A 22241-nucleotide genomic window follows, 5' to 3' on the forward strand; every position below is an offset into this window, starting at 1 on the left:
ACTATAGTGCAAAGTTTGTTTCTGGGCTATGAGTTCACCAGGCATATCACTCGAACTTCTTTTATTCGCTGGCTTAAAAAGTGTAATCCTTCCACTTTTGCTGGCAAATTATACCGTGCACCACGGTGCAATGTGCACCACGTACGTAAACGACGTCGTTTTGAGCATTGTAAACTAACCATTCGTTTTTTTGGAAATTAAGTTTCTCGGTTCGGCTGGTGTCTGTATTTATGTTAATATTCTGTGTATTCCAGGCAATCATTCTATGTATTCTAGGCAACCATTCTGTGTATTCTAGGCAACCGTTTTGTGTATTCATGTTAGTAACACATGTTGTGATGTGTTTGTGCATTCGAATGTTTAGGAGGATGAATTTGTGTATTTTGTGTCAATATTCTGTGTATTCATGTTATTAACACATGTTGTGTTGTGTTTGTGCATTCGAATGTTAGGAAGATGAATTCTGTGTATTTTGTGCCAATATTCTGTGTATTCTAGGCAAACATTCTGTGTATTCTAGGCAAACGTTCTGTGTATTCTAGATAATAATTATGTGTATTATAGATAATGACTTCCTTGGAATCGTTCGCGTCTGCGTCTACTAACATTGAAACGACGTCGTTTTACGTTCGTGGTGCACATTGCTATGTACACCGTTGGTGCAGGGTATAACGATTGACTTTTGCTAATGATAGGCCTATTAGCCTCTATAATTTTTGTAATAAGATTGTGTGCTTGCAGTTGGACTTGCCAAAGTCATGCCTAATTTATTTTCTACTCACCATAGTGGGTTTTTTCTGATCTTTTTATTATTGATAATTAAGTTTTAGGACTAGAGATGTGCCATGACATGACCACAACTAATGAGGATGTTGTGCTTAACTTCTTATAGACATGAATAAGGCTTATGAATTATGATGGAGTTTTGTGGATCCTCTTGAGGTTAATTATGTTCAAGATGGAATTTTGAAAAGCTTGGATCGATTTGATATTTAGGGCTATTTACAATGTGTGCAAGTGATTTTTGCAACCCTGGGGAGCCTCTCATGTTCATCACTTAGCTCATGCAAATGATGTTGCCCTTTCCAGCTCAGGTAAGCAACAGATTATTAAGAAGGTGATAGGTGTAGTGGAAATGTATGAAACAATATTGGATTAGTTAGTAGATAAAAAGTTCATTTTATATGCATGCATCCAAAGCCTCCACCAAGGCTATTGCTCATTTAGTAAGAAGACTTTCATTTTACTATTTTAAAAGACATTGTTTTTCTTCCATGCCCGGGAAATTAAGTCTAAATGCGCAAATTAGCGAAATAAATTTCTCTCTCTAGGTGGAATATACTAAAAATGACCTTCAGGTATGTTAGTGGTCCGCCTGCCCTGTATCGTATGAATACGCTGCTTTCAGACATTGTGGCAGATAACTTTATGCATCTTTTTACTCATGACAAAAAACATTCAAACTTGAATGAATCAGAATCCATTACAAATCACACTCAACTGACCATAATGAAAAATGGACAAGAAGGAAGCTTGGTAGCTAATAGCGATATCATCCATCAAACTCCCTACGATGATTACTAGTTTATGAGTTTCTCCGAACCCCAGAACGACCTCCTCCTCTGCCTCTTCCCGTTATTCCTGATCAAAACAGCTCCTACTATATTAGAGCAGATACAAGAATGAGAAGCAAGAAAAGCGGGCAGCAGTTTGAGACACTTACTCCCGCCTCCACGTAAAGTGCTACTGCTGCCTCCTCTCCTCTCCTCGATGTGCACTTGCCTTCCACCCATTTGTATCGGAGATGCCTTACTTAGACCAAAGGACACCACATCAGTTCCGATGCACATTGCCATCACCATAATTTTTATACTTGTGGGAAGCATGAGTTAATGAGGTACAGCACAAACCTTGATCGCATTCTTAACACTCTGGATATCTTCAAACTCAACAAACGCATAGCACACACCAACTTCCTGTCCATCAATAATACCAATTCATGTATCTCAAAGGAGCTAGCTAACTTTGACGCATGTTTTACAATAAGAAAATAAACTAACCTTGCGATTTCTTAAGAATACTCCATCTTGCTTGATCCTTCCAAAGCTTTTAAACTCTTGCATTATATCTAAAGTTGATATAGCTGAAGGCAAATTCCTCACATAGACAGACATTGATTCGCCTGACAATAAAATGATTCTTTAAAACATACTAGCTGAGCAATGTATGAGCGAGCATACTCAATTACAGAATAGGCAAAGTTAATTCACAAGTTACTACAAAGTCACATCTAGAAAATCATAATAAGAATGAGATCACAGTCTTTACCTTCTTGAGAGAAGCCTTCATCTGCCAGTTCAGGGCTTGTATCCAACAAAGTATGTAAGGCCGCATCTGACTGCTGGGCAGGCTTCTGTTCTGAAGGAGGAGGTGGTGCGCTCTTGGCAAAGCTTGGCTGGATACTGACAGATGGTGCAGGCTTTCCTTTAGGCGCTCGCAACTTCAAATCACCAAGAATCATATGCACATATATAAAAATCAAATTAGTATATATCAAGGAACAATACAAACAGTAAAATTTCAAATATATAAAGGAAATTAGTCCCTTCCAAGCATATAGAGAGCACGAGATATGATCATACCCAATTAGTGGACATAGGTGTTACATTTTAGGTCAACACTGATCTTCAACTAACGCAGCGAATTCCAACTTAAAGAGTAACAAATATCATTTCACAGGAGTGGATAGTTTGCAGGCTCAAATGATAAATAATGCAACATTTATAAGTTACTCATGAGATGAAGACAAAATCAAATCGAGAAGTTGCAGCGGTATGAGATGCATACTATGGAAGCGTAACTAAGCTTTGAGGGCTCTCTAACAGGTTCTTGAATAGACGGTTCAGGTTCCTCTGAGCTTTCCACTAAATTTTGAGGCAAAGCTGATGCCTCTTCCAAAGGAGTCTCTTCCTGTTTTGTTTCTGCCTCAGAGATATGCTCGTGCTGGAGCTCTGTATAACTGTAGTCATCAGCATCACCATTACCTTCTAGGCTCACTGAGCTCACATATTCCCTTGCCTCTTCCTCTAAACCATAGTCTGAGGCTGCAAAAGGAATTAGTAATGCTAGTCAATAACAGAAGCACAGCCTAAGCATATTTTAACGATTGGATCAGATCTCAAAAAAGCCATTTAAAATTTTCAAAAGGTCACATCAAGAATGAGCAAAGAAAAAACCACTTTAGCATTTAGTAGAGAACACACCTAAAAGATTGTAATTGTTCCATGGGCACTATAAATATCCTTAGATATGGTTTTACTTTAAGTGAAGAGAGAGATGCATACTGAAACCCAGTGAAGATGGAGCAACAAGTGAGAAATATTGACTCTATTCCACTTTTGGTCCCCAACTGTACCGACATTTCCACCTATAGTGCTCAACTTTGATTTTTACACTTTTAACACTAACTTTCTCAATCATTCCGCTTTTAGTCCAAAATTCCCTCACATGTGGTATGGTGAAGTTTGATGAATTTTTCAAAAAGTGAGGGTATTTCAAACATTTTGGACTAAACATAGAATGGTTTTTAAAGTCAAAGGATCAAAGGTGAACCATTTTTAAACTCAGGCTCTGAAAGTGGGAAAAAAAATCAAATTCAAGCAGCACAGGTGGAAATACCATTATAGTAAATGGATCAATAGTAGAATAAATTCGTTTTTATTTTAGAAAAATAAATTTCTGTTGGACAAAAATACTACCCAAAGAATATGCCTGCAACCAGAAAGAGTACAAGAAGCTGATATTGCAAGTTGCAACCAAAGACAAAAAAGATTTCTTCTCTCACATCAAGTTCTCATATGAATAGGGGAGAGGACTTACTCCTGGAGATGTCAAAAGAAGATAGTGATGATGTTTTAACTGCAGGTGGTAGAAACTACCTGTTGGCAGACTAGGGGCAGTTTGTAGAGCATCAAAATTGTTTTCTGGAACTTCATGTGGCTGTGGTTGATCATTCACCTCCTCATCGCCAAAATGAAAGACATCATTTAGAACAAAGTAACCCTTCTCCTGAGGAGCAAGAAAGAAAGTCTGAACAAAATTCCTCCACCTGCAGGAATCCTTGGGCTTCACAGAGCCAGAAACCACCACAAGAACACCCTCATTCCAAGATTCAATAGAGTTTATTGTCTTGATCTTGATTCCAGAGAAACTGATCGACAAGATAAGTGAATCGATATGCTGCACCGAGGGAGGAAGAAAACAAAAACATACATCAAAATTAAGATTGACATGCAAAAAAGGGACATGATTGAGTATAGCCACATACATTTGGGTGCATATTCTCAAACAAAAGGGACATGATTGAGAATAGTGCTCTTACATTAGTTGTCTATAATCCTAAGGTCCATGCATTTAGAAATACTGCAAACAAGGCATTTGCAATTATGCATGGATATAAGAAATAGCAACTACACTATCAAAAGGCAGCATTCTGGGAAAAAAAAAAATCTTACAAATATACATTTCATGAAATTGGATACATATATATATCAAATATCTTTACGTGCCAATCCAATAAGTAAGCACTATTAACCACGAGTAATCTGATTCAAAATGTTAAATTTGCAAAGGAGCTCACCACGAGAGTGGAAGCAGACTCACTGGAATCCCCGTCAACTCTAACAATAGAGCTGGAATCGGTGTAAAACTGATGAACGAAATCCGGCTGGTACTGAAGTACATGATAATATTGTTGCACGAAGTAGGAACCCACCTATTAAAAACAACAACAACAACAAAAAAGCAGAGCGGAAACTCAATTTGATCAACAAAATCAAAATCAAAAAGAGGCGAAAATGAATTCAAATTGTTGATTTTCCCGACCTGAGAGGCACTGATTGGAGCAGAGTATGAGCTTGCCATTCTCTCACTCTCAGCAAATCCTTCCCCGCGCCCTTTCTCTAACTTTTATCCTATCCCCCCAAAAAAACCCAGATCAAGATGATTGAACTCCACGAATCATAAATCACTGTAATCGATTGCTCTCCAAAAGAAATGAAAATAAAAATAAAAATAAAAATAAAATACTACGTAACGGTCAGCTTACTGTGATTACTTACTTTATGAGGATGATTTAGAGAGAGAAAATGCAAAGCTTATTGAGAGATATGAGTTTATGTATGTATAGAACCAGAAGGTTCATTCAATCCCAGGGAGATCGCAGTAATCGACACTGGAGTCTGGACACAAAGATTGGTATTGGTAGATCTGTCTGTTTGACAGAGAGGGGCGCTTTTCAGTTTTCAGTGGGCTATTTAAAAATTAAAGGTGGAGAATATTATGAATATAACCACACTTCACCCCCCTTAAAGTTGCAAAACACTAACACTTAACCCCCTCTCCTTCATTTCTTTTTTCAATTAACCCCCTTTCAAATGCTATTACATTTAATTATCATATCATATTTAAAGCAAATTGGTGATGATGTACATTAATCATTTAACCACATCTCTCAGTGCACCTAATTTGAAAATATTAATAGTAAAAAATCAAATGTGATACAAATTACATAATCATGTACTTAATTTAAAAATATTACTCTGTAATAATTAAGCACCAAATTTGGACCAAAAGTGAAAAATTTTCTAAACTGTTATTTTATATCAATTATATTAAGGTTTTAATTGGAATAAAAGTAATGTTTGTGTAATAGATTTTAAGAGTTAATACCACAAATGATCCTCTGACTATTTGGGTAGTACTCCTTTTAGTCCTCGACTTTCATTTCGACCACAAATAGTTCCCTGACTTTCATTTTTGACCACAAATAGTCATCCATTAAAATGTCTGTTAAATAAGTGTTAAATCTAGGGGTATTATCGTCAAATTGATATATATAATGGTCATAAAATAAAAATGTTTAGAATTTTCACCAACAAGCATAATTGAAACAATTAACAAATATAAATACTCCTAAATAAAAAGACAATACACCTTATTCTTATAATTATGCGTACAAAATGAAGATTTAATATTAAAGCTATCTATTTTAATTTAACCAACATATTAAAATGGAAGAATTTTTTTTTAAAAACCTTGCTTCCATCATTTTCATGGTTGTTCATACATGGCCGATTAATAGTTTTCACTTTTCATTAATCGATCAAACATTTTGTTTAGGACATAACTGAAAGTCACCACCGTTGAATTAATATAATTAATCAAGTACAAATTAAGAACATTAATTATGAAGCTTTATTTAATTTGTTCATTTATGTAATTTGCCATGACCATTTTGTTTTTATATTTATTAACTTAATGTTTATTAATGTTTGAAATTAATTATGTTGTCATATAATTCTAAAAAAGAAGTAATCATAATAATATTAATCAATTTGACGATATTACCCCTAAATTTAACACCTATTTAACAGAAATTTTAACATAGGACTATTTGTGGTCAAAAATAAAAGTCAGAGGACCATTTGTGGTCGAATTGAAAGTCGAGGACTAAAATGAGTACTAGCCCAATAGTCAGAGGACTATTTGTGGTATTAACTCAGATTTTAATTATTTGTGTCTTACGCTTTAATTTTCTATCTATATGATAACATCCAAAGTTAGACCTATAACAAGAACTAAAAAATGTTCATCCAATTGTTTGATTAAATGAATGGTTCAAATTATTTTGATTTTAGTATTTTTATATTTTTTTTTACTTTAACTTCTATTATATCATTTATTTTTCCTAAATATCTCCGCATTCTGTCAGTGTAAATTTTAGTAACGGAATATTATGTTAACTATTTATTATTCTTAATTTACTCATTGATTTACATAAGTAAAGTCTTAGGTTCAAATTCCATCCCAATCAGAGTTGGCATAATTGTTGAACAGATACTATAATTATGTTAGAGTGTATTTAATAAATTACAATATAAAATTTAACATGAACTTTGATCAATTAATTAGCTAAACTATATATATAACATTCAAAGTTGAGCATCAAAGGTTACAAATACGAACCTTGAAAATAATTTTCTTGCATTTTTTTTAAAATCTAGTTTAAGTTTTTTTTTTCTTTTTTTTTTGTTTAATTAATCTTTTTTTTTTAATTATTTAGAAAAAAACTCAATATTTTAATTATGTTTTTACATTATTGAAAATGATTTAGGTCATTATGGTATTAATATTTTTGTTAGTATTTCTATAATAGTTCAATTGTACATTACTTTACAAATATTGTACTATTATTTTTTTATCAAAAAAAATTATTCTTACATCATTAAAGTTACATACATATGTATATGTATACATGTGTATATATATACATATGTATACATATATGCATATGTATGTATACATATGTATACATATATACATATGTAAAAGTAATGTTTGTGTAATAGATTTTAATTATTTGTGACTTACGCTTTAATTTTCTATCTATACTGATAACATCCACCTTAATTCCTAATGCCATAGAATAATCGTTGAAAGCCGATGAGGTGAATTCACCAACATTATTCATTTTCACGTTTTGAATGGGATAATCGGGAAACTGGGCATTCAATTTAATGATTTGACTCATGAATTTTACAAATGACATATTTCGTGTGGACAAAAAGCACACGTGTGTCCATCGAGTGGATGCATCTATAAGGACCATGAAATATCAAAATGGTCTAGAGGATTGGTGTCCACAAATGTCTCATTGTAACCTTTGCAGGAAAACAAGTGATTCAAGACCGACCTTAGAATGCGAAGGACGAGTAACAAGTTTTCCTTTCGCACAAGCAATACATGTATAATCTTTTAATGAAAGAATATTTGTTCTAAGGAGGTTATGTCCAGACGTCCAGTTGAGTTTGTAAGAATTCTGCCGATAATAATTTGTCCAGGGTGACCCAAACGGTCATGCCATAATCCGAATGAATGTGAATCTTTAGCCTTTACGACGAGCGCAATGCATGAGATCTGAGGCCTAATAAAGGAATAATAGACCTGAAGAAAATGAAGGAAGTTCTTCAACTTCCTGTTTCCGTTCATTGATGATTTTGGTCATGATAAGATTTTCAGAATTTTTTTTAGTTTTTGTTTCGACATGAAAGCTATTTGACCGAATATCCTTAAAACTAAGTAGAGTTCGTTTGGATTGAGGGTACAGAAGGGCATTCTCAATTATTAAGCTAGTACCTTTGGCGGCAACTCCAAATGTTGTCGCGGTTGCCTCTTTCAGCCGGGGCGCCACACAACTGACACCGTCGCTGCCTCCCGAAGTTGTTACTGTCGTGACTGCCGCATCCCTCCATCGGAACGCATCCAATTTGAGGAAAAAAAAAGCCAATCAGCGACAATAAGGACTTTGATCAAGACAACGACAGCACCACCGCGACTAGTGACGACAAATCGGCCAAAAGGTAAGTGATGATATTTTTTTTCCGAATTTTTTGTTGATTTTTTTAAATACATATGAGATTTTCAAAAAAAAATACAGATTTATATATACAAATACGTCACAAAACACATACTGTGGTTTGGATTCTGAAACAATATATATAAGTATAGGCATTCGAAAAAAATTATTTAAAAAAATTGTATATGCCGAAATAGTTTTACAGGAGAGAAATGATATGAATATGTATCTACAAATTCGCAAGGAAAAACAATATATCATACCAAACAATATCTTCAAAGGCATAAAATCCGAATATCATATCCACATATCCGTAAAACACAAATATGCAATTATAGGCAGTTTTAGCAACTATGGATGATTAAAAAAAATGACATACTGTTCACTAAAGGAATATATTGGGAGCGTGCTGATAACGTGTTGTAGTTGGGTGTCCGTTGGCCGTTAACTTCTAACCGATGAACTTTGCAGGATAAATAATATTGAGAAGAGAAAAAGAGAAAGAAGGTACACAATAGTGTAGGAAGTAATTAGAATTTCATTCACGAGCTTTCAATACAATACATGTCACCATATATATAATACAAAATGTAACGGATACAATAATGACAGGTTTAATGACAGACCGTTACACAAACTATGCCCATCCATAATTATTATTTATTTATAACATTAATCAAATTTTGTGATTTAGATGGCTATCTAATTTTTCACCAAAAATTGCAATGGGACTCCCTTTTTGCTTGGTGAAGTTTGTGAAATAGAAAACTGTAAGGGGCACTTGTGCAAATATACTACTCCGACTCCGTTTTAGTAGAATCTAACCAAGGAGTACAGGACCCGAGTTCTGACTCCGAGAGTCCTTACCTCTTGGAATCAGTTTCCCCTCTCTTGTATGTGCTGAGCGCATCGCATTCTCGTCTGTGTACTTTCACGATGTCGTCCAAGAGAGGCGGAGTTTCGTTGCCGGAGCGGCCAGGCAGCGGAGGCAGCAAAGGAATTTTATCTAGGGTTTCGTCGACCTTGAATCAATCGCCGATAGTGTACCGCGGCAAGCGAGCCGCTTCGGAGGCCGCTGTCGTGGGCAAAAAGCTCCTCAAGAGCACCGGAAAGGCCGCCTGGATTGCAGGCACCACCTTCCTTATCCTCGTCGTACCTCTCATCATCGAGATGGACCGCGAGGCCCAACTTAACGAGCTCGAGATGCAACAGGCTAGCTTGCTCGGTACCCCTCCTCCCGGAATCGCTGCACCCAAGTGATGAGTCGCGATTTGATTTCCATTTTCGAACTTGGTTAAAGATTTGTTATGATCTCGTGGTGGTCAATTTGTAGCGTTAGGGTTCTAGTTTATGTGGAATTGCAGAATAATTAGACTTGATAGCATTTATTTTGATAAGGTTAACAATCACTCGGATTTCTATATCAGTTATTGCCCCTTTTTTGTTAGAAAAGAAGTAATCTTGATTGGATTCTATTTGGATACCTTAATGTTAGGATTATGAATGTTAGGTGAAGCTCTATGTAGTCTTCTTAAAGAAGTAATATGATTAAAACAAACACTGAAACAGTAGTGCAAACATTGAACTAGTTTGAAGATAGTGTTAGTTGTATGAGAAATTGGGAAGAATCATGGCTAGCAAGAGGCAAAATCTATATGGCATGCTGTAATTTTGATTGAGTGTCAGTAGTGAGTGGCCTTTCATTTACCACTCCATACCAACACTTTTGGTATATTTTGTGATTTTATAGAATTGCTTCCTCACAGTAGTTGTATCAGGAAACCATTCTTTTGAGTTTGGACTTTGAATTATAGTTCTGTTGCCTGCTTAGTTGGCTCATGTGTTTATCCATTCATTTGTGTGATTTTTAGGGTGACCCTACAAGATCACATCATAATCTAGCATTATAATGATTTTGTTGATGCAAAAGTTCCTATTTTCTTGAATTATTGCATCCATCCATCATCTCTGTTTACTACATGACTCTAGAATTGTGTTATCCTGTGTTGCAGAAGTGCTTGTGGAATGGGTTTTTCTTTTTGCAACTATCCATACATTTATCCTCTTTATATTATGGAATTAGCCAATTAGGTAATGTGTCTTTTGGAGCTATGTTGATTGTTACTTGGAAAATGATATATTTACTCCATAGAGAATAACTCTTGCTACGTGTACAAATTTTATTCGGTAAATAAAAGTGAAGAATAAAAACAGTGGCTCAGTTTGTTTTTTAAATCAGTCAAAGGATGACACCTCAGCAGGAGTAAAAAATGGAGTAAAAAGTGAGAATTTCTCTACTTAATAACCTATCATCTAATACCTGCAACACTTTAATGATGAATAGGGAGCTAGGAGCTAGACTCCTTAACTTGTTCTGTGGCCATTTCCCTTTCCTCATTGAAGAAGCTAACAAGAGATTAAGTTTAGCAGAATCTGTTTGTCCATCTTCTTGTTTTTCTTTTCTTTTGCATTTAGCAAAGTGGAACTGTGGAAACCTATTCAGTATGTGTATGTCAAATACGCTGTATCTGAGTATATATATATGTTTATTTTGAGTGGTTTATGAAAGAATTAAGTATGCAAGATTGAGGATTTATTAGAACAAAGAAGAGCTGAGATTGAGGAATTATTAGAACAAAGAAGAGCTGAGAAGATGATAGGCTGAATAGGTTGACATGCTCTTATGTTTAATGTCATTTAAACATATTTATTGACAAAGGATAAAAAATGCTCACGATAATGTTAGGACAAAAAATGGTCTTATGTCACAATAATATTATGACTAACAAATGAATTAATTCTTAGAAAAAAGAGGAGTGGGAAGATCATAAGTTTAATATATTGAAATGCCTCATATTTAACGACATTTAAACAGATTTGTTGACGAAGGACAAAAAAATGGTCATGTTACAATAATGCTAGGATTAACTAGAGATTTTTTGATTGAAAAAATGACTAAAAGTAAAATGACACATAAATTTAGGACAGAATAATTAACTCTTTGCAATATTGTGTGCATTGTGGGCTCCGTATCTGTGCATTTGCCTAGTCGATGACAAGTGAGAACTGATCGTAGCCCATCAGGGTTCACCAATGATTGGAAGTTTTAAAAAAAATAAAAATATGTTGTCAATTTTATAATTATCAAAAACTCAATATTTATAAAACAAACTCTGGCGTTAATGTATTTACACAATTGGTGGTGTGCATTTGACCTACTAGTGCGAATTAGAATGTGTAGGTGTAGAATGATAGGAAAAGTCAGACTCTATCTTTATTTAGACGGGAGAGTGGGTTTTTGGTTGGATTGATTTACTCTTTGAGCATGGTTTTAGGAGATTTGAGATGCTTATTTGGCGGATTTTTTTATTCATTTTTTAATCGTAATTGGCCAATAGTTCTACATAATACGGTTCAAATGCGGTTGGGGTGTTCAGGTGCGGTTGTGCGGTGAAAACAGAGTCATTAATCTTGCCAAAATCAACGTTTAGGATTAATAATGTTTTTTTTTTTTTTAAAAATGCGGTGGTAATTTGGTCATTTTCCATATGGGTCAAACTTAAGGTGCGTGATTTTCATTCTTAAGGTACGTGATTTTGAGCCTAAGGTGCGTTAATTGTTGGAAACTTAAGTGCATCGGTCTAAAGCTTTAGGTGCGTGATTTTCCTTCTTAAGGTGTGCGGTTTTCCTTCTTAAGGTGCGCGATTTTTGTGCTTAAGGTGCGTGGTTTTGAGCTTAAGGTGCATTAGTTGTTGAAACTTAAATGTGTCGGTCTAAAACTTTAGGTACATAGTTTTTCTTCCTAAAGCGCGTGATTTTCTTTCTTAAGGTGCGTGGTGTTTGTGCTTAAGGTGCGTCAGCCTAAAGCTTTAGGTGCGTGGTTTTCCTTCTTAAGGTGTGCTTTTAGGTTTTTTTTTTTTTGCAATTCCAAACACAAACAATATTCTTTACAAGATTTTCTCCACAAAGTCATATTTATGTTACTTCAGCTTAAGATGCGTAGATTAGAAACTTAAGGTGCATCAATATAAATTTTTTAAAAAAAAGAATAGATCACTACACAACTGCACGGGAACCCTTCATCGTACCTGAACCCTTCCATATGATCAAATAAGAACACACCGGTTTTCAAAAAAAAAAATAATAATAAGAACACACCCTAGGACAAAACTAAGAACAAATTTCAGTCTAACATCTGAAAAAATCAAACGAATGAAAAAAAAATGTAATGACATTTTAATAACTATCACCAACTTTATATTGTGCACCTCTCATGATTTTTCAAAAATGCACATATTATGTTGTTAAAAAGTGCACAGTAAAGTATTAAAATGTGCATGTTCAGGATTAAAACATGCTAAGGTTATAATGGAAATAAAAACTGTGTTACTGTAATATATTACATTAATGACTTGTACTGTAACTTATTTTTTTCATATTACTGTAAATAACTTCTAATATTACACTCATCTTTTTAAGTTTTTCCTTAATATTTTTTTTTTTTGGAAAATACAAAAGGGAGGGGGGGACCCCAGGCTGATAGAGAATAACCAACACAGCCTACTCCGTCTCCAGCATGAGACTTTCACTCACAACTCTCATCATTAATTTGTAATTATTTTCAATTAAAACTATGCTAAAGTAATTGTTTGCATTAATAACTTATACATTGAGCTCTCTTTCTTGTACATTTATAATGTAATTGTTTGCATTAAACCCTAAACCCTAAACCCTAAAACTACAAACACTTTCTACTTTTTACCATTTTCTTCTTAGTTTTACCTACACCATTTCAATTCTAAGGATTTGTTGAAATTTAATTGTATTTTTTAATTGCATAATGTTTTTATAATGTTTATATACACACACACACACACACACACACACACACATACATACATATATATACACACACACATTTAGCTCAAATGTTATGATAGTTAAAAATGAAATAAAAACCAGGTAGCCCACAAGTTATCTGGCCCGTACATTTATAAAAATATAAATAAATTATAAATAATAAAATCTCTAAAATTAAAAATCTAAAGGGACAACCAGTAAGACAGTAACCTAAAACCCATAATTTGTGAGTTAGCGTTTCGCTCCTGTAGTCTTGTGGTTGCGACAATGTGACCTGCGACTACTCTGCGTCTCACCAACGGGCAACGGGCCGAGGCAACGCTACATCGACGAGTCGGATGAGGATGACGACTGCTGGCTGCTCCACTCCTCTAGTCTTCACAGCAAAACTGCTCCGTGAGAACCGAGAACCACTGTTGACTACTCCGGGACTCCACTACTTGACTGCTCCACGCCTCGACTACTCTACGGCTTTACAGTCTACGCCTCTAGTCCTCTATTGACCAGGTAATTTTTATTTTTTAGTAATTTATATTTTGTTTATGTATTTAGTAATTAATACAGAGTTAATTAGTTACTTGTTAATTTGTTATTACTGTTGATTATTGTTGCACTTTATATGAATATGATTTGGTTGCCAAAAGAACTAGAATGGGCTTTTTAGCCCGCCAGCCCACCTTTTTCTTTTTCTTTTTTTTTTTTAATAAATAAAGTTTATTAATTATTAAAGATTAAGACTCTAGTCTCTAAGGCCTTCCCCAATTGTAGCTTTTGGCAAGTTTTTGGAATAGTAAAATCCAATGAATGAATTTAAAAAAAAAATGTGGAGGAGGGGGGGGGGGGGTTTTTTGAATTTTTTTCTACTGCAAATTGGGGTTTTTGGCAGGCTTGGGTGGGCCCCACTGGGGAAAGGTCACTACGCCTCACTTGCGTGAGGTGCAGATTTCGCGCCCGCCTGGGACCGTAATTACTCCTTTTTTTTCTTTTTTTCTTTTTTTAAAGTTTTTTTTTGTTTTGTTTTGTTTTTTTTTCCCTCCACTATCATTTCCTCTTTCCTAATCACACTTACAAAAGAAGCAGTGCAGCCGCCCAGCCATCCCTAATTTCCTATTTTGCCGTTTCTCCAACTCCCTATCTCTCTCTCTGTCGTAGTGTCGCATCCGATTCTCCAAGGTCCCAGTGACGCAACGACTATGACCCGCACAACCGACCACTTCCGTCACCTCTGAATCTCCAACTCTCCCTCCATCACATTTTCAGGTTCTTCCATTCCCCGTCATAGTACTACAATAGGCAACAGTCCAGGCAAACACCACTCTAAGTCTTCGACTAGCCGACAGCACATCCAACAAGTAATTTATTTTATTACCTTTAATATAATTAATTTTATGTAATTGGTGATTTTTTATGTATTAATTCCGTCATTTAATTCATTGTGTACAATTGTATAAATATTTGTGTAGAATTTAATATTTTAATGTACTAATTACTACTCCGTAATTTTTAATTTTGTTTGATAATTGATATAAAGATTAAAGATTATTATTTTAATTTTAAATACAAAAGTAACAAAATTACAAGTCTACAATTCTACAAAATACAACCCGTATGCCCGACCCTTTTTTACGGGTTAGCCCGCCAGGCACAGCTCTACAGTGAAGTCATAAACTCATAACACATCTCCATCTCCTGATTCTCCTCAATTTGTATTGCTCAGATTTGTTTGTATCGCCTCCTCCTTGCAGAGCGAGAAAGTAACGAGCAAATCGCCATCAGCCATGGCGATTAGAGCTTTACTTCTCCTCTTTCTCATCTTCTCTTCTGCCTATACTACCTTCTCTCTCTACGAAGACCAAGTTGGCCTCATGGACTGGTACTTTACTCTATTCCTTTGTATACACAAACACACGTCTCTCTGCGTTTGTATTTTTATGTTGTGAATTGATGATTTTTTTTTTTTAAAAAAAAAATTGAATTGATGATGACAGGCATCAACGGTACATCGGAAAAGTGAAGCACGCAGTGTTCCACACGCAGAAGGCGGGGAGGAAGCGCGTGGTTGTCTCCACTGAAGAGAATGTCCTCGCCTCCCTAGATCTTCGCCATGGAGATATTTGTAAGTTGTTCCTTGATTCAATTGAAAGAGATCAAAATCAGTTTTGGTAAATCTTATGATTAAACCATTCATAGTTAACTCTGAGTTACTTATAGATTATTGACACTTTTTTATTTTTACCGTAATCATGTAGAAAGCAAATTAGTTAATGCATTATCTCAATAATCTAATTACATAAGCTTTACCAAATGAGCTCTTAGTAATTAATTGATCTTCTGCTTGTAGTTCCTTAGTTGCTGAATAGCATTGATAATTCACACTGTGTAATCTAATTTTACTATATGCAGTTTGGAGGCATGTATTGGGGCACAAAGATGTGATTGATGGAATTGATATTGCCCTTGGGAAATGTAATCCTGTTATTCTCTCTCTCATTTTTGTGATTTCATTAGTTCTATGTGTTCTTTGCTATTTTTGTTTCTTACTGGTGAGTGAAAATTACTTAAATTGCAGTTCTCTATTCAAGGTAGAATAACTTGGCTAATGATGATGATGATTGATTGGTTTCTCTAGTGATAATAGATTTTCATATAGTTTGCTTACTTTCTCATGTAGGAATGTGAAATTTCTTGGGATATTAAATTTATGATAAAACCTTTGCATTCCCTTGGATATATATAATGATAATGTACTGATTATGTTGCATCTATTCTTTCAATGACTAATTTACTTTTCTTCCAGATGTTATTACTCTGTCATCTGGAAGCACTTTAAGAGCTTGGAACCTTCCAGATGGCCAGATGGTGTGGGAGTCATTCCTTTCTGGCTCAAGTCCTTCAAGATCAATTTTATTAGTACCTGTAAGTTCAACATTTTAATTTCTAAAACTCCTAGGGAATTGTTTTCATACTTTCAGTAAATTAATTTTGGCTGGTCAGAAATGCTTTCATATAATAATTTTTACATGATTTTTCCAAGTGCTACCATTAACCCTTTTTGATTTTCTAAACATTTTGCAGTCAAATTTGAAAGTGGACAAGGACAGTTTGATCCTTATTTATAGTAGTGGGTATTTGCATGCTGTTTCAAGCACCGATGGGGAGGTTATCTGGAAGAAAGAGCTAGCAAATGAAGGGTCTGATAACTAATATGGAGTATCAATTTACATGTGTCACCTGTTGTTTTGGCATTTTTTATCCAGTGTTCGCATTTTTATTTTTTATTTTTTATTTTTTATTTTCTTTTGCAGCCTTGACATTCAACATATAGTTCATCCCGAAGGCACTGATGATGTATATGCTGTAGGACTCACTAGTTCGTCCCAGTTTGTAGCATATAAAATAAATGCTAGGAAGGGTGAACTGCTAAAGCATGAGAGCATGGTATTTCCTGGCGGATTTTCTGGCGACATATCACTAGTGACAAGTGAGAAAGTGGTGGCACTGGATTCCACTGGGTCAATCCTAGTATCTATAATTTTCAAGGATGGACTAATTAACTTCCAACAGGTGCATATAGCAGATCTTGTTCAGGATTTTACTGGAGCAGCTGTGCTCTTACCTTCTAAGATTACAGGGATGGTTGCTATACATGTAAACAAATTCGTATTATTTCTTAGAGTTACATATGAAGGGAAACTGGAGGTAGTTGATAAAGTTGCTTATGGTGCTGTTATCAGTGAATCTTTGTCGCTTTCTGAAGGTCACCAAGCTTTTGGGCTTATCAAGCATGGTGTTGGTAAGATTCATCTCTCTGTAAAATCAATCAATGACTGGGGTAGCAATTTACTTGAGGAAAGCTCTGCAATAGACAGTCAAAAGGGGCTTGTTCATAAGGTTTTCATCAACAACTATATCAGGACAGACAGATCTTATGGATTTAGAGCCCTGATTGTCTTAGAAGATCATTCCCTATTGTTACTACAACAAGGTGAGGTTGTCTGGAGCAGAGAAGATGGACTTGCCTCTATTGTAGATGTAACAACATCAGAATTACCTGTAGAAAAGGATGGTGTATCTGTTTCCAAAGTGGAGACAAACCTTTTTGAATGGCTTAAGGTATGTTGCTTGTATAACTATCTTAAAAAACTTTTGACACGTGGTTCTAAGTGCTTGTTTAGCCCATCTTGCTTTGGGGCTTATTATCTCCAAAAATTAGAAGCTGCACCAAATGCTATAAGTATAAAATGGTTTTGGAGGATAGATTATAGGAAAAAAAAATCAATTTCTCAAGAAGCATTTAGTTGGATCAAACAATCATAACATGCACCAAGTTGTTAATGAACATTTGCCAGGGTTGTTGGTTTTATATACACCATTTCCTTCCATGCATTATCTTCAATCCTTTTGCATTATTATCCTTCCATGCTTCTGTCAACTCACACCTTTTTGTACTTATTTTCTTCACTTATTCTGTGCTCATAAACTGTGGTTTTCAATGAGTTAGCATGTGCATTGGGCATTGGGCTCTATTTGTCAATATTCCAATGTCATCTTTGTTTCTGGCAAATATGTATTTTATTCTCTGATGAAAGAAAGAGAACACAGATAGTTAGAGTAGCAGTTATAACTGTGAAGTTGCTATTCTAATTTTAGTTGATGATTTGTTTCCTATTATTTTTGAACTGTGGCAAGATCTGATTGTATCTATCTTCTTGTTGGAAGGGACATTTGCTAAAGCTGAAAGGAACCCTGATGCTTGCTACCCCTGATGACGTGGCAGCTATACAACAAATGAGGTTTAAAAGTTCTGGGAAAAGCAAGATGACCCGTGATCATAATGGATTTAGGAAACTACTCATAGTACTTTGTCGGTCGGGGAAACTTTATGCACTTCACACTGGAGATGGGAGGATAGTATGGTCTTTCCTAGTGAATGCTCTTCGAAAATCAGAGACTTGTGAAAACCCAAATGGGCTTAAGATACATCAGTGGCAGGTCCCTCATCATCATGCCATGGATGAGAATCCATCGGTTCTTGTAGTTGGCAAATGTGAATTAAATTCAGATGCTCCAAGTGTTCTGTCCTTTGTTGATTCATACACTGGGAAGGAACTCAAAATTTTGAAACCTGCTCATTCCATTGCACAGGTTATTCCTCTCCCATATACTGATTCCACTGAGCAAAGACTACATCTATTGATAGATAGTGATGGTCATGGGCACTTATATCCCAGAACTCCTGAGGCTCTTGGAATATTCAAACGTGAATTGGGAAACATATATTGGTATTCAGTGGATGCCAATAACATCTTAAGGGGGCATGCAGTGAAGGAGAATTACTTTAAGGATGTGGGTGATGACTACTATTTTGCCACTAAGTATGTATGGTCAGTTGTATTCCCTTCAGAATCAGAACAGATCATTGCAACTGCTACAAGAAAACTGAATGAGGTAATTATTTCTCTTTTTTTTTTTTTGAATTAAATTTAAAATCTGGGCTGCTATGGACCAAAATATTGCATCATTTTGTTTAACTGTATATGGGATTCTTTCCCTGATTTCTAGTCTTATTGCATGCTGTTTTGAATTAATAACTGGTTCTCTATTTTTGTTTATTTCAAAATTATCTCCAGAAAATCCATCATCTTTTGCTTCCTCCTTTAGTTTAATACCATTAAATTCTTAGATGCCCTTTTAGACATTCTTCATTAAAAGAAATTGATTTTTTTTCCCTGCATTTCTGCTTTGGCCTTCCTTTTCATTGTAATCTATGTCGTGTTATGAAACTCTCAGTAGTTATGGGTATGTTACATCTTTGGTTGACAACCTTGAACTGGAACTTGTCCAAGATGGCTCCATGTTATCCACTATCATTACTTTTTTTTTTTTTTTTTTCTTTTGAGAAAGGGTGGAAGCATGTTAATTGTTGTGTGGAAAGCTCCAGTTGGTACTGCAATTTAATATAGTTTACTTAATTTAGTGCTACCTTTGCACTAGAGGTTTAGTTAACATCTTATTGAACTGTGATGAAGGGTGACAAAGTCTCAATGGTATTAATGCCGAAATTTCTTCCACCTCTTACTGTCATCTAGGTTACGTTGCCACTATTTGTGGATTATAACTTAATACTTTGCTGTTTCATTCTTTCCAGGTGGTTCATACTCAAGCAAAGGTAACCACAGATCGGGATGTGATGTATAAATACATATCTAAGAATATGCTTTTTGTGGCTACTGTTGCACCTAAAGCAGCTGGTGATATTGGTTCAGTAATCCCAGATGAGTCATGGCTAATTGTTTATCTAATTGATACTGTAACTGGTCGCATTCTTCACCGCATGACTCATCAAGGCTCGCAGGGACCTGTCCATGCAGTAAGTTTGCCTTACTTTGGTGCTAATAATAAACAACCCTCACCCATAACCAAGCTCTGCCGCCAAAAAAAACAATCAACTATGCCAAAAGTGAATGGATTGAACTTAAGCCATTTCTTCTTGCCAATTGAGTCATTATAAAATAAAATAAAAAAGCATTTTATCCGTCTTATTTTAGTCATCTTCCTCTTCTATACCTTCTGTGATGAACTAAATTTGAACATGCAATTTTCTGTTTGAAGGTGCTTGGTGAGAATTGGGTTGTCTACCACTACTTCAATCTAAGGGCACACAGATATGAAATGTCTGTCATTGAGATCTTTGATCAGTCTCGAGCGGTGCATCTCATAACTTGATCTTATTCTTTGTATTCTTTTGGGTGTATTCATGGTTGCTTCCTATCTAAACTTTGAAAATTCTGCAGGATAACAAAGATCTCTTGAAACTTGTTCTTGGAAAGCATAATCTTACTAAACCAGTTTCATCTTACTCACGTCCTGAAGTTTTGGCAAAGTCACAGTCTTACTTTTTTGCACATTCTGTGAAAACAATAGCAGTAACATCAACAGCCAAAGGCATAACTTCCAAGCAGCTCCTTATAGGCACAATTGGTGATCAGGTTGGATTTGCTTAGTTTTCTACATGCTTCTTGTTTGCACTTATGCTCTTTTGTTGTTTGATGCTTTTTCTTCATTGCAGTATACCTTCTTCCTATTTGAATTCTTTACATTATATATATATATATATATATTAAACATTGTATAGGTTTTGGCACTAGACAAGCGATTTTTAGATCCTCGGCGAACTGTGAATCCAACTCAAGCTGAGAAAGAGGATGGAATAATACCTCTTACTGATTCTTTACCTATAATCCCACAGGTGGAATTTTCTACCCTTCTATTTTATTAAATTTATTATTGATAGAAGTGAGTGAATGCTTGTTTAACCATATTTATAATGTGGATTTATAAGAAACTCATTTATGTTTGATTGTATAACCGTGGTCATTTTAAACATGCTTTTTTGAAAGAGGAGATAACTAGCTATGATGTAGGCATGTGGACAGAGTCTGTTGGTTATATGAATGAAGATATATATATATATATATATATATATATATATATATATATATTAAGACAAGTGTTGTACTCTTCTTACTGAATTGAGGTTAATTTTGCAGTCTTATGTGACTCATGCTGTAAAAGCGGAAGGCCTTAGAGGCATAGTAACTGTTCCGGCAAAGCTGGAGTCCACCACCCTCGTCTTTGTTTATGGAGTGGATCTCTTTTTCACCCAGCTTGCTCCTTCAAAGACCTATGATTCTCTAACTGATGACTTCAGTTATGCTCTGCTTCTCCTTACCATTGTTGCACTTGTAGTGGCTATTTTCATAACATGGATTTGGTCAGAGCAGAAAGAGCTACAGGAGAAGTGGAGATGAGTTGAATCAGGTGAGGTGACATCCTCGATTTTTTAGTCCTGTATTTTACCTAATCTGTTTTGTCCCTTCCATACACATTACCCTCTTTTTGTGGAAGAACTAGGCGAGCTGTAGTTTTCTTTATTTTAAGTCTGGTCAGTTTACTACCCAAAGAGTAGTAGCTTTAGGTGATTTTATTTGGAAGGGCAATAGCAGGTTTTTGAACATGAACACGGTCGGTTGTCTGCAAGTAGCAAATGTTTCTAACGAGCACTTCTGGTTGACATTGAAACTATATTTAATACATCTGAAGAACCGGCAAAATGTGCTGTGCTGTGCGTTTTTAGAATATTCATAGCACTTCAAGATTGTGTTTCCACAGAATGTTGCATTCTTTGCAGTATATTTTGCTTGTTTTGACATTGTGTATCATTAGGTTGTACTTGCTTTGGCAGTTTTTGAGAGAGAATGATGCGAATCTCCTATTTCCATTCAAATGTTGTAACTAGGGCTCCGTTTGGCAGAGCTTATTTAGGAGCTTATAGCTTATTTTAGTAGATTCCATTCAAATGTTGTAACTAGGGCTCTGTTTGGCAGAGCTTATTTAGGAGCTTATAGCTTATTTTAAGCTACTAAGAAGCTATAAGCTCTGTTTGGTAATGTTCTTAAAATAAGCTAGTAGCTTAAAATAAGAGCTTATTTTGAAACGCTATTTGGGGTAGCTTTTCAAAATAAGCTAGTAGCTTTTTAACTTTTTTTCATCTTTATCCTTATTATTTTAAATAAATGACATCTTTTACCCCTCGCATGTAAACTCTTTTGACATTTTCTTTTTCATTATGTTTGGTTGTAATTTCAGTTTGATATTTATGTTTGAACATTAATTTTTGTATGAACTAATTTTATGAATTATAAATATTTTTTTTTACTTTATATATTTTCAAATATATGTTCTTACTTTATATTTTATTTAAATATATTGATTTCATTATTTTATATTTTAATATATAAACAAACTTATTTAAATTTAAAATTATTTAAATTGTATGAAGATGTCATTTTTAGTCTTTTTACATTTATCAGCTTATTAAAAAGCTAATTTTACCAAACACTTTTAAGTATAACAACTCTTCAGATTTCAGCTTCGAGCTTATAGCTTTTCAGTTTTCAGCTAC

The 22241-nt window shown here is 34.9% G+C and overlaps 3 protein-coding genes across 3 annotated transcripts; 2 read left to right on the forward strand and 1 right to left on the reverse strand.

Annotated features, from left to right (window-relative positions):
* Window positions 1-1411: 1411 nt before the first annotated feature.
* LOC116024880 (nuclear transport factor 2-like) lies at window positions 1412-5297 on the reverse strand. The gene is made up of 10 exons (XM_031265899.1): window positions 5121-5297; window positions 4885-4973; window positions 4640-4774; window positions 3939-4239; window positions 2848-3104; window positions 2329-2500; window positions 2061-2182; window positions 1911-1976; window positions 1724-1808; window positions 1412-1641 (listed from the first exon to the last, which is right to left on the reverse strand). The coding sequence occupies exons 2-10, from the start codon at window positions 4921-4923 to the stop codon at window positions 1586-1588; spliced, it is 1233 nt and encodes a 410-aa protein (XP_031121759.1). The 5' UTR covers window positions 4924-4973; window positions 5121-5297; the 3' UTR covers window positions 1412-1585.
* Window positions 5298-9254: 3957 nt separating this feature from the next.
* On the forward strand, window positions 9255-9899 carry LOC116024925 (mitochondrial import receptor subunit TOM9-2). Its single transcript, XM_031265960.1, has one exon. It carries the CDS (start codon window positions 9353-9355, stop codon window positions 9674-9676), a length of 324 nt encoding a protein of 107 aa, XP_031121820.1. The 5' UTR covers window positions 9255-9352; the 3' UTR covers window positions 9677-9899.
* Window positions 9900-14967: 5068 nt separating this feature from the next.
* LOC116025209 (ER membrane protein complex subunit 1-like) lies at window positions 14968-21532 on the forward strand. Its single transcript, XM_031266352.1, has 12 exons — window positions 14968-15149; window positions 15265-15392; window positions 15680-15742; window positions 16074-16192; window positions 16352-16467; window positions 16582-17389; window positions 17996-18724; window positions 19425-19646; window positions 19889-19984; window positions 20071-20265; window positions 20412-20525; window positions 20827-21532. The coding sequence occupies exons 1-12, from the start codon at window positions 15055-15057 to the stop codon at window positions 21085-21087; spliced, it is 2946 nt and encodes a 981-aa protein (XP_031122212.1). The 5' UTR covers window positions 14968-15054; the 3' UTR covers window positions 21088-21532.
* The last annotated feature ends 709 nt before the right edge of the window (window positions 21533-22241 follow it).

The sequence above is a fragment of the Ipomoea triloba genome, chromosome 7, assembly GCF_003576645.1.
Source record: "Ipomoea triloba cultivar NCNSP0323 chromosome 7, ASM357664v1".
Taxonomy (NCBI): domain Eukaryota; kingdom Viridiplantae; phylum Streptophyta; class Magnoliopsida; order Solanales; family Convolvulaceae; genus Ipomoea; species Ipomoea triloba.